Below are 13,394 nucleotides of genomic sequence, written 5' to 3' on the forward strand. Positions count from 1 at the left end.
GGAGAGATCTTAACCTGCGTCCATCTCAGAGAGGAGAAGCATGGCTATTGCATATGGTGACTGCCTGAAGCCTCTCCCCACTCCTGCTACCCAGCATTCTGTTCTGTCTACTCCGCCTACCTAATTTTCTGTTCTCTTAAAGGGCCAAGGCAGTATCTTTATTAATAATGAAAGTAACACATAGACATTCCTCCATCATTTCAGGAGGTTTGAAACAGACACCATGTTTTCTGAAGTATCTCACCCTCCAGAGTAATGAATCCATCAGACACAAATGCCACAAGAACAGAGTTTATTAGTGATTTTGGATTGCTAACATCTCCTAAGTATCTAAGGCAGTTTCTGATGTATTCAGTAGACTTTCACTGGGTATTTATATAATTGGGGAAATGGATAAAGTAACATTTACAATAATAACAGCAAAACACGTCACTTATCCAAGCTGCAGTATATTCTGAACACTGTTCTCTGGGCTTAATCAACTCTCTCATTTTGATTCTTTTTGAAGCAGCTATGATTGACTTATTTATTTAGGGGAGGCATATGCATATCCTTACAGGACAGCATGTGAGAGCCAGTTCTACCATCCATATGGGTTCCAGAGCTTAAACTTAGGTTGCCAGACTTGACAGCAAGCGCCTTGACCCATTGAGCCATCTTGCTGGCTCTATCTTATTTTAAATGTGAGGGGATTATAGTTCAAAACTATTGAGCAAGTGACTTAAAAAGTGGCATATCTAGTACTCACATTCAAAACCCATGTAACTCAAAGACAAAGTTGAGTCCAGGGTTTTCAATAGTCTAAAACGAGAACAGTGCTATACATCAGGATGACTAACTGAAGGCCCATGACCAAAGTGAACTATCAATCAGGCCTTTCCTTTCCCTCCTTTCCCTGCACACAGCAGTTAGACTGTAGCAGAAAGTTTACCCCCAGGTCCTGCCAATTGTATTCTACAAACTGAAACCCAAAGAGGGCTCTCAGTATAAAGACTGGGTTTGAAGGGAAGTGTACTAAGTTATTCAGACAGTCACACAGATAATAGTGGCAGCTTGGCATAAATATTTCCCTGGGGTTGAGTTATTAGTACAGCCAGCCTCCCTATCCACAGGTCCCACATCCATGTATCCAATTAACCACATCTCAAAAATATTTTGTTAAATTCATCTCTACTGAAAATTCACAGACGTTTCTTTTCTCATTTTTTCCTATGGTGGTTTGAATGCTCGTCTGTTTGAACACTTGGTTTCAGTTGCTAGCACTGTTTGGAAAGGTTTAAGCAGTGGGGCCTGTTGGAGGACATGTGTCACTGAGGGGTGGGCTTTGAGCTTCCAAAGTTCATGCCATTTCATGTAGCACTCTCTGTGCCTGTGGATCAGGTGTGAGTTCGCAGCCAAGCCCACCTGCTGGTATGCTCCCTGTCATGACTATCATGGCCTCAATTAAATGCTTATTTTATAAATTAACTCAGTCATAGTGTTTTCTTATGGCAATAGAGAAGTAACTAAGACAGTTTCCTAGCCAACACAGCACAGTGGCATCTGACACAGTATTCACATCATCCTAGGTATCACAAGCACTCTAGAGGCTATTTAAAACCGAGGTGAGGATTTACATAGATTACATGCAAATATTATGTCTTTCTATATCAGGGACTTGATCTGCAGACTGTAGTATCACTGGGGAGTATAATTGGGGAGGTAACCAATTTCCTATTAAGGGACATCTAGACAACTCTCTGAAAGCCTTGATGGGGTTATCTAAATGTTAGTAACCTCTCTCAGGGACAGATTCCTCCAGATAAAAACACATCTAAAACATGAGAAACATTAAGAGAGAGAGAGTAGAAAAATAAAAAGATGTGTGACAAATACTAACTAAAATCTATATAGCTACGTAAGAAAATATGAGTTAAACATTCAGAAAAAGTTTTAAAAGGTCTCTTGATCAAAAAAATAAAAATCATTTTAAATACAAGTTAGTCTAGGATGGGGAAAATTACTCAGTGAGTAAGAGTGCTTGCTGAACAAGCATGTGGAACTCAGTTCAAACTCTAAGAACCATGTAAAAAGTTGAAGTGGTCTAAAATGCACCTGTAAACCCGGTACATGGGGAGGGGAGGAAGAGAGACGAGGATCTGTAGGCCTTGCTGCTGTGGGATAATTCTTTCGTACATGGTAAAGATATGTCGTTCATATTAGTTTAATAAAATGCTGATTGGCCAGTAGCTAGGCAGGAAGTATGGGCAGAACAACCAGACTAAGAATTCTGGGAAGAGGAAAGACTCAGTCTGTAGTTGCCACCCAGACACAGAGGAAGCAAGGTGAGAATGCCTTACTGAGAAAAAGTACCAAGTCACATGGCTAAACATGTTATAAACCAATAGAATCTCTTTGAAAACAATTTGCTGCTACTTTGTCAAATTGAACGTGTCATTCACTATAACCCAGTATACTGTCAAACGGGGGTAGCTTTAGAGCAAGCACACATTTTTAAAACTTCAACATACTAAAAGATAATGTCCTGAAACCAATGAAGATGGAGAGTTGGGGCAGAAGACTCATTTGAAAGTCCTGGGAAGAGTGGAGATTGTTGCATCGCCAGTTTTAGGGATCAACCCTAGCAGTGGGCCAGGGTCACTAACAAGAACGCAAGATTTTTCTACACCTATCCAAAACAATCTAATACAATGATCCACATTCACAGAGAGAACCAACAAGCATAGCTAGAGAAGAATACCAGTAGATTCTGCTACGCCCAGCATGTCTGTCCCTGGCCACACACCCTGCGAAATTCCTGCATAAGATGCAACATTGCATATTTTATCGGTTACTTTTCAGAATGCTCTGAGAAAATACTTGATTAAAAAGCCAACTTAAGAGGAGAATGGTTTATTTGGGCTCAAAGTTTGAGGCAATGGTTCATGATGTCAAGAAAGGCATGGTGATGGAGGCTTGTAGCAGCCAGTCTTACTGTGTCTAGTGTCAGGAAGCGAGAGAAGAGAATGTTAGCATTCTGTTTACATTTTCATTTCTGTTCAGTTCAAGATGCCAGTCCATGATGTGGTACCGCCCACTTTCAGAAAGAGTCTTCCCTAAGTCTTTCTGTAAATGCCTTCATAGACACACCCAAGAATGTGTTTCATGGGTGCTTCTAAATTCAGTCAAGTTGACAATGAATATTAGCCAACACAACTTCTCTCCTTGTCAACTCAAGAGCCAAACACATCATTTTAAATCTGAATACTTGTTCCTCATATTCATCCCATAATTCAAAAGACATGTAGTCAAATTGGAAAGTCCCCACAGTTTTTAGAGGGCTCAACAGTGTTCAAAAATCCAAACTCTCTTCTGAGACTCAAGGAAATCTCGTGCTTTTATAAAATTAAAAATGGGGTTACTCATTTCCAATATGCAATGGCAGAGTAAGCATTACCATGCCAAAAGGAAAGATTGGATGCTTAGTAAAGAAATATCTGGCCATAAAAAGAGCAAAACCCAGTGGGGCATGCACCAAATCCTCCAGCTCCCTGTGAGTATCTACAGCCTATGATGAAATCATCGGTATCTCAATGGCCTTTGGCAGCTTTGACATCAATAGCCCCTCTTGCTCTCCTTCATTGTACTGTGAGCTATGTCTCTGTTATTTGTATTTCTGTCAGCATTCTAGCCCTCCAAATGCTCAGCAAAATGGTCCAGTAAGCTCTGTTTACAGTATTTTAAAGCATTAATAGCCGGCAGTCCCAAACTCTTTCACATTCTTCTCAAAAACTGGTTCCAAAAAGACTAAGAACCACATGCAGGTTTGTCACGACAATGCCCCCACTTCTAAATACCATTTCTATATTATCTACTTTTTTATTGATAATGACAAAATACCTGGGGTGGAGCAACTCAGTGTCAGAAGAGAGACAACAGGATGTGTAAAGGACATGGGAATAACTATAATTCAACACCAGGAGGTCTAAGACAGCAAAAGAGACAAGAATTTGAATGGGGCAAAATGATGACAAAAATGATGGATGATCAGTCCTGAAAGAAAGTCATATGGGGGCAAAATATGATTCCTAATACATAGACGACTGGAAACTGAGATTCCAGAAGGACTGGGGTTGTTATTGATGACGAGAGCTAGGAACTGACTGTGATGGGTAACAGAGGTGGCATAAAGGAAAAAAACATTGCTTAAGAGAGGTCAAGGAATTGAGGGGGCAGAACACTGACAGGATCACCCTGTCAATATGAGAGCTGCCAACAGAAACAAGAGCAGTGTGGAGAGGGAGATTTTTGCTGTAGGAGAGGTACTTGTGTCGGGGTAATTAGCATTGCACACGGCACAAGGGTGACACAGGGCAAAGACAGGTGAGAAAAAGAGGCCCATTCAGGAGACTCAGAAGGTTAATGTTAGCTCTGTCGATGAAGGAGGGAAAGAAGAGACAAGGTGACAGAAAGAGGGGAGCCTTTGTGAGAAGACAAGGCAAAGGGCATGAATCCTGCAAGTGTCCTAGATCCTCCGCCTGTCCTTGGGGGAAGACTGAAAAGTGTCGCTGGGGAACACCTGAAAGAGAACCGACCCACCACCGACCACATCTGCCAACCACCGGATTCTCTGTCCTTTTCTTTCTGCACCTAACTACAGCTAATCGTCTTGCCTTTCTCTGAAGTCAGCCTCTTCACTGGTACACCAGACGCCAGCCACTGCTCTAAAGAATGGTCCCTCTTCCCCAACTCATCGGTTTACTGAATCTTTCCCACAATCACACAACTCTGCTGTTATTTTTCCACCTTAGAAGGATACATCCCTTGTCTCAACTTCTACCAAATAATTTGTTGCTATTTGCAGAAAAGAATTCTCAGCATTCAAATTCCTCTCTTCCTGTACTGTCTTACAAATACTGCCATTCAAATGTTGGCTCTCACTACTTCACAAAAAACTGATCATATCAAGGTCATAAGTGAAAAGAAAGCCATAAATGGGAGCAATTGTTAAAAACCAAACATCTATTTTTCATCTTTATCTTAATGGATAGATCAGCATTACTCAATGCTATTTTTGCTTGATAATCAAGACATGGCGCTCTGATAGTCCAGTGCTCTGCCATCGCTCTTCTCAATCCCCCTTGCTGGGCCCTTGTCTCCTCTCTTACCCCCTAGGGCTGCATTTGCTCTATGAATCACATTATTGCTTAACTTTATGGATTGCCACATGCTAAACATTCACCTCTCTCACCCCAAAGGCTCTTGCTTATCCATGGTTCTCTAGATTTCTAAGATCCCACTGTCTACTTTAAACATCCCCAGAAATCAGCGCCTTCCCTTCCAACAACAACCTGCATCTCATCTTTTCTGGGAGAATTCAGTAACTCAGTTCATGTTTTCTGTCGTCACACCCTTCTGATTCTTTAACAGAGGCAAACTTGACAATTACTGCTATAACTGAGAAAGTCATTGCACTTCAAGAGACATAGCACCCACATCAGGTGAATGAGACACAAGCCAACGAGAAGGAGTGTGCTCTTATATTGTGGAAGGCAGAAGGTAAACCGTCTGGATGACGAACTGAGATGCATGCACAAGGAACTTAGCAAAAACAGTGGGGAACTGTCTGCTACTCAGAGATGAACAGATCACAGCAACGAAAGATGTGCTTTAATAGTGAGAAATCTTAAAATACAAACTATGCTCACCTCCATTGTCCCTCAGCCCTGATCCCAGAAGGAAAGAGACGATATTTAACACAAGTCTTTATGAAGGTTGCTGATCATTCTACTCAACAGCTACCTTCCACAGGGCCTCTTTCCTCCCACCATCTCCCACCTTTACCCTCAAGCTTTAAGGAAAAAAAATAGAAATATCAGGAAGCATGTCTGTTTTACTCATCATACCTTTCTCACCTGGCATTTGCCTGGCACAGAGCTGGCATGCAATTACTAACTGTAAGATGGATGAGTGCAGTTAGTATCACAAGCCCTTCATTACTAGGGTCCAAAAGAATGTACCCATTCATTCTATCGATTGTTATGACACTGTGTTTAGGCACGGTTACTGGGAATATGGTGGTAATTAAGTTAGGAACTCTGTCCTCAAGGAGTTTGCAGTCCAGAGTTAATGAGGAACAATGACAGCAGAACCTGGTGAATCATGAGCTGGAGAGGACGGCCAATGCCACAAAGCAGCTCAGAGGCGATCCTAACCCATATGAGGCCTCGGCAAAAAGGGAATGTTGGCAAAAGACAACCAAGAATGGATCTGAAACCCGGAAGACGGTGGGGTAGAGGAAGCAGCACAGCAGGAAAGCTGGGAGGCAAAAACATTCTCGGTCATGTGGCAGCAGGGGTTTATTGAACACATGTTGTGGATTTATCTGGTAGAAGCAAAGGCAAATAAGAGAGATGGACTTGACTTCATGGCGATAGTCATGTTATGTGGAAGAATAGACACACGCAGAGCATGCTGTAGTGAGGGTCATACGGACCATATGTGACGCTTGGCGCCCCAATTGAGAAGTGAGAGACATAGCCTGCCTCCCAACTGCAGATGACACACAGAGGACAAGCAGATTCTCCAAGAGAGTGGAGCAGACTCCTCCATGTGTGCAGTTCAGAAGAGGAGCTTGCCCAGAGATTCTGGGAAGTGGGCAGCTTTTCCTGTAGCTGGAGAGAGGTGTTGAAGAAGCTGGGAGGTGAGAAATGGCTGGATGCTTATGATGAGCCTGTTGTGAACACCCACCGAGGGGATAGGAGGGACAGGGAGCAGACAACAACCGAACCTGCTAGAGGCTCAGAATGTTCTGATGTTCTACTCAGAGCTACACAGTAACTTAAAGGACAGAGGAATGCTGTCGTGAAACATGACAAACATTTGTCCCATCACTCCTGGCTTGGTCACAATAGCAAGATTTTGGCAGCTTACTTCTCTCTGCGTTTTGTTTTCTAACCTATAAACTGGACCTACTACTCACATTTACTTCCTTAAACTGTTTTGAAGACTAGATGGGTTAAGTAAACATTTAGTGCAGCGCCTGGTGACATGTTAGGACTTCAAAGCTCCCCCCTACTTGGCATTTTCCCCTGGCCTCTTATCTCTCTAAGCAGGAGGTTTATCAGTTCAACTTCTTTTCTTTGTGAGACTCTGGGGAACCTAGTCCTTTCCTAGTCCCCAGAATTAAAAAAAGGAGCCGAAGGAAATGTGTTAAGAATATTCTTAAAGCGGGGATGAACTTTTGTTATAAGATAACTTGTCAAGACGGGGGGGAAAAAATCACAAGTTCTGGACTGTCACCTAGGATTCTTGGAGACATTTCTGAAGAACCTCGTCTCCCCATACTGTTGAAGGGAGAAGGAAAGAGACCAGAAATGGCTTCTCATTCAGGTCCCCTCCACTTAACACCCAAGAGTATATTAATTGGTATTAAGTAACCCAAGTCCTCACCATGAAAGTGGAGGCAGAGATGAGGAACAGATCCACTCTAGTGGGTCAGATGAGGACTACTTGGTGGCTGGCAGGCACACCAGTAGGCATGCTGGGAAGATGGAAGCAAGACTGAAGCTCGGCCCTACCACTTTTACAGCTGCTGTACCTGGGCAAGTTGCTGAAACTCTCTAACAAGGGTCTGTATCGTAAAACATGAAGACCACGTTACTGGGTCATGGTGGGAATTGGCTGAAATGAGGGTAAACTTCACACATTGTCGGCTCAGGCAAATGACACTAGCCACTGTGATCAGTATTGTGATGACATCGAATTGTGGGGAAGAAGGAAAGAAGATCTTACGTACTGTGAAATACTATACACAGTACAAAATAAAATTCCTTTTATGTGTAATTATTAAAATCCTCCCTCTGCTGTCACTCTTGCACCCCTACTCTAGGAACAAAGATGCAAATGTCCCTGGCAGACTGATGTACACAATCAATCCTTGTCTAACAGAAATTCCCTTGTGAATTACTTTGAAGAATATATCTTTTGAAAACTATGTAAAGTCCTGGGAATAAAATAATATCCAATATTGAAGCACAATGACATGAGCTCAACACCCAGAATCTACATTATTTGAAAATGCCTGCTATTGGCGCACACACTGGGGAAACAGAGGAGGCTCCTTGGGGCTGCTGGCCAGCCACCCTGGCCTACTTGGCAAGATGAAGGTCTCCAAAAACAAACAACCAAAAGATGGACAGTATGTATCCCCCGTCTGAGAACGTAAATAATGCAATTTCAATCCTGCTGCAAAACACAGGCAGAGAGCTTTACAAAATCAACTGGCTTCCTATCATCATATTGTCTGCTCTGATCTTATTCAGGATTGTTCTGTCGGGGATTGGCAGCACAGCTCAGTCAGTCATGTTTGCTGTATAAGTACGAGGACCTTCGGTCAACCCCCAGCATCCACGTAAAAGCCAGATGCAGTGGAACACCTATAATCCCACTGCTAGGGAGGAGGTGATAAGCAGAGCCATGGAGTTTACGAGGCAAGCACTCTAGCCAAATTGGTGCGTTCTCGATTCAATGAGACACCCACACTCAACCTCAGCTTCTGGCTCCACCTCCCTCACACACGTGCCCTTGGACTCACACACACACACACACACACACACACACACACACATGCGTATGGATGAAAAGTAGATTGATGGATTTGCTGTTTTCAGCATGTGCATAGATGGAACATTTTGGAGAGAAGCATCCCGGCGCTGGGGAAAGGAAACTGTACCCGTAAACTCCCTCCTATCCGTTCAAAGTCTTTCCATTGATCTCGGTGTCTTTTCCAGTTGCCAGGATTCCATTATCTACTTCCCAACTCAACCGTCCCCTCCCCTCTATCTACATCCACGCGTTTAACACCTAGAACTCAAGTTAGAGACTGTGGTCTCATACTGCCAGAAATCTGGCAAATCACTGTAATCGCTTAAACCCTTTTTCTAAATGCCATCCTAAGATTTCTTTTCCTTTTTAAAATTCATGTTGTGCCTAAACAGCTAAAGGCTATGAAGGGGTGGAGCTGTCAGAGCAGATTTACAGTTCTCTCTGTTTGGGATGCTAAGGATCTAGTCAGTGGCCACACCTTAATCCATACTGCCACCCACCCCTGCCCTTACTCATCCCTGAGACACACCCTTCCCCCTACCACTCATTTCTCAGCCTCACTTCTGACTTGCCGGGTTAGTTGCTGCTCATCTGCATGAGGCAAAGGTTCAACAAAATGAAATTCACTTAGGCATGATGCAAGCAAAAAAATTTTATAAACTACTTGCTACACCATCATTGAAAATTAAAAGAAACCCTAGCCTGGTGTGACAGGCCTAGAATCCCAGTTATTCAAAGGGCTGAGGCAGGAGGATGGCAAGTTCCTGCCTGGGAAACTAAGAGCCCTTTTCTAACAGTTCAAAAGGGCCATGAATATAACTCATGTTTGTCAACTCATGTAGTTGAGCGTTTGTCTGACTTGTGCTCTTATGCCCACGTCACGGGACCCCCAGGTAAGACCACTGCAGAGCCGGAATCTGATGCAAACACACTGGGGTTTATTGACTACAAGTTAGCTAACTTGGAATGTAATCCCACACACAGATGCAGCGGGTGGAGGAGAACGGCCCCAGGCTTCAAGGTAAGAGGGTTTTCAAGGGAAAAACCACAAGGCACAAGCCTTGGCGTTTCGGGATTGGGTAAAAGTATACAACTTTTGAATTCATTGGTTTGTGTTTAGGGAAGTTTCAAAACAGTCAAAACAGTGGTTAAACAGGTACCTACATGGGCATTTGAAGCAAGCAGATGTGGTTTGGACACCCTGGTGGGTCACTTTGACTATGACAGGCACAGTTTCTTTGAAATGTTTATAGGTTTGCTGGGCTGCATTCAACCACCTAGTTAGGTCCTGTCTAAAATGGAATTCTTTCTCAAAATGGAGTTTGTTCTGTTCCTTCTGTGCCATTCAATGCAAAATACCACACAAAATAAGAATAAACTGGGCATGGTGGTGCACACCTTTAATCTCAGCAAGCAGGAGGCAGAAGCAGTTAGATTTCTGTTAGTTTAAGGACAATCTGGTTTACATTGGAAGTTCTAGGCCAGCTAGAGCATAGAGAGACACCCCCATTTCTCTTCTCTTGCCATATATATATAATGTAGATATTATACATATATATATACATATATGATAAACTAGCTAATTAATGCATAGTGAGCTAAACTTATTTTAATCAGAGATAGTGACTATTCAAAGCCCACCCTCCTTGATTTATTCTATATTGTGTGCTGCTGTGGGATTATTTGCACTTATTTTAGCAGTCTAAAACTTTTCCTCCTTTCTTCTGATGTCCTGTGAGACCGAGTCTCTCAGAGCTGACACTGGCCTTGAACTCTTTGTCGTCTCCCCTTTGCCTGCGGAGTACGGGCATTGCAGGCCTGCAGCATCATGCTTCGCTTTCAACATTTTTTCTTGTAAGTCTGTGTCCAGTGGCCACATGTCAGGCCACGGGTAGAATATTTAATCTGCAGAAATTGGCAAAGGTTATAAATTGGAGATTTGAGGTAGGGCTCCTTTTCTTTTCTTTTCTTTTCTTTTTTTTTTTTTTTTTTTTTTTTTTTTTTTGCTTTGAAATTTAGAAACAAGCTTTATTTAAGATCTGAAATACAATTCCTAAAATATCAACTTTTCAGAAAACTGTGGCTACACAATAATGCATTGCCTCTATCATGTTAGAACGTGCATTAGACTCAAATACAAAAACCAGAAAACAAATCACCATCCTTCAACAATTTAAGCAAAGATAGAATGAATGCCTAAGCAACAACAAAGATGGATCGCAGAGGATGGGCTGTTTACGTCAAGCACGGTAAAAAAAAAAAAGAAGAAGAAGAAGCACAAATGCATGGGTTTTCAGGTATATACATTAAGTTGAACCTTTGGCACTAGGAACCAGGGCATCTTATCACGTAGCATTAACACATATTAGAAAACCGTGTAGTGTCAAAGGGATAGAACCACCAGCATTCAAGCAATGATGTCAACTAGGCAATAAAATGTTCTACTGAATTTCTTCTTTGTCTAATTACTGCATACACTGGTAGCAACTCTGAAATGAGGAAAGGAGTCGGGCACTCCTTTTATTTTCTGCTTACAACAGAACAGGAAACAAACTGAAACATAAGCCCTGTTTTACACTGACAGCTTTAAAGAACATCAATTATACAATGAAAGGACTAAACAGAAGTGTTTACAGATACCAGACAATAGTGAGCGGTCAGTAGACCTTCACAGGGCTTTGCGATGATACTCAGCAGAAGCCACTTTGTAATCACTGGCAGTAAACAGAGAGGCAGAATTCTTTGCCAGATACTTAAGGAAATCATGCAAATAGCCCAACAGTAACGCAAGGCTTTTCTCATCAAGGGGCGTATAAGCCAACATTGCCCCAATTCTCACAAATAATCTCAGTAGGTGTGGTGCCCCATAGATCTGCGACATTGGCGCATCGGGGTGAGCCAGAAGGATCTCAGCATATTGGGGCCTCTCAAACTTGTAGAGCAGCTGAGTGCCCAGCATCACATTGAAATACTCTGTTATCCCTCCCACCACTTCATTCACTGCGTACTCCTTATTATCAACATTTCCCTGCGATCTCTTACAATTGGCATACTCCTCAAGAATGGCATCTACATTCTTTTTAGCAGGGAGCTGGAACAACTGCTTCTGCCGAGTAACCAAGTCCCAGTCCTCCACCAGCCATGGTTTTAATTCTTCAGGAATCTTCACTTTCACCTCCATCCTATTCTTAAATGCCTCCTCACTCTCCACAGTGGGGTCAGCCCGTGCCCTTTTCTTACGTGGGGGCTGGGGCATTTCGCTGGTGCTGCTGCCATCGCCGTTACCAGGAGCCTTCTGCTTGTTCTTCCGTGTCTTCCGCACCGAACCAGAAGGGGGGTTCTCAGCAGAGCGACCGCCCCATCTTCCTGGGAGGGCTGGTTCAAGACTCTTGGGCTGTGAACCAGCTGACTTCTTTCCGGAGGCAGCTCCCCTCATCTTACTTCTCTGCATGTTGCCTCGAGTTGGCTTCTTAAAGTTGTCTTCTTCAGCAGATTGTTGTCCACGAGTTTGAGAAGCCTGCTTTCTGGAACTCATTCAACCCTGTTTTTATTCCAACCAACAATCTTCCTTCTTTCCCTTCCAAGGACTCCTAGTAATTTCCCAGATGGAATCTTAGAGATCTCCTAGGATGGTCTGGAAGGATGGAGTGAGAATACAACCATGTATTCTGCAAACAGGAATGGTTCTGCAACCAGGGTCAGATCTCCTGATCCTTATTGTGTAGCAAACTGAGCTTTTCAGATGACCTGAAGCGAGAAGCCAGTTCTTTCCAGCAGCCGACGTGTGATCACCGCTGCTCCTCCAACCGCCATAGTCTCTTTTTTTTTCTTTTCTTCTCTTTCTTTCTTCCCAGGAACCAGTTGTTGAACATTTTCCAGCCTGCCACTATTTCAGTTGAAGTCTAAACTAACTAATCTGTGGAAGTTAAGAAATTAGGGTGAAAGTAAAGATGGACATGTTTCTACTCCCTGGCCTGAGGAGTGAGTGATGGCCTGAGAGGATGATGTGGAAGCCTCCAAGGGATGGCTTCTGTAGAGAACAGGGTGACAGTAGGGAAGGTGTGTGGCATAAACGCCTCTCTTTCCTCTCTTCTTCTGATCCCATGCACCTGACAGAACCTGTGCCCAGTCAGCCAAGAAGCCCATGTCCTACAGTCCCTGCTGTCAGGGTTGGATTCATGGAGACAGAATCAAGCAGACAACCTATTCACTAGGGAATCCCCTGCGCTAGCCGTCTATGGAAGGCTACACAGAAAAGATGAGTTGAGGTGCAAGCTCAAGGGTTTTGATGGGTTCCAACCAAGGGCTCAGATAGGTTTGGGCAGACCCCAGAGTTAGAACGATCCTTCAAACATCTCTCTAGTTCTTCTCAAGAAAAAGGAGCTGCTTTTATCACCCAAAAGTATCAGTCAAGGAACACTGACTGTCCCTCCAAGGAGTACGACCTTAGATGAGGAGGTTTCTTTAAACGCCTGAAATCCCCAAACAGGACCGGCACTTGCCATCCTTCTTCCAATAGTTGGAAAACTGAGTCTTTAATAACAATTAGGGGGATCAAAATGTCAGCTGCCTGGGATCCCAGAGTTGGGGAAATAGCAGATCTCAAAGTGGTAGAGAAAGGAGTAGGGTATACCCATGTGTCACTCTGCAAAGATACTTGTGAATTAACCTCTCAGCATCCATGTCTGACCCTCTCAACCTATGTGCCCTTGTCATGCCTGTGCAATACCGTCATAGTTCTCAGTTCATTAGACCAGTCTTGTGTTGAGTTGACATAAAACTACCAAGCACACCACGCATGCTTTTGG

General features: G+C 43.3%; 1 protein-coding gene across 1 annotated transcript; it reads right to left on the bottom strand.

Moving 5' to 3' along the window:
• Positions 1-10,843: 10,843 nt before the first annotated feature.
• LOC119814736 (mortality factor 4-like protein 2) lies at positions 10,844-12,396 on the bottom strand. Its single transcript, XM_038330749.1, has one exon. The coding sequence runs from the start codon at positions 12,119-12,121 to the stop codon at positions 11,255-11,257; it is 867 nt and encodes a 288-aa protein (XP_038186677.1). The 5' UTR covers positions 12,122-12,396; the 3' UTR covers positions 10,844-11,254.
• Positions 12,397-13,394: the final 998 nt, after the last annotated feature.

Source organism: Arvicola amphibius, chromosome 5 (assembly GCF_903992535.2).
Source record: "Arvicola amphibius chromosome 5, mArvAmp1.2, whole genome shotgun sequence".
Lineage (NCBI taxonomy): Eukaryota > Metazoa > Chordata > Mammalia > Rodentia > Cricetidae > Arvicola > Arvicola amphibius.

What these genes read in the sequence shown, in the direction of transcription:
- LOC119814736 (XM_038330749.1), bottom strand. Translation starts at nt 12,121, where the DNA reads ATGAGTTCCAGAAAGCAGGCTTCTCAAACTCGTGGACAACAATCTGCT.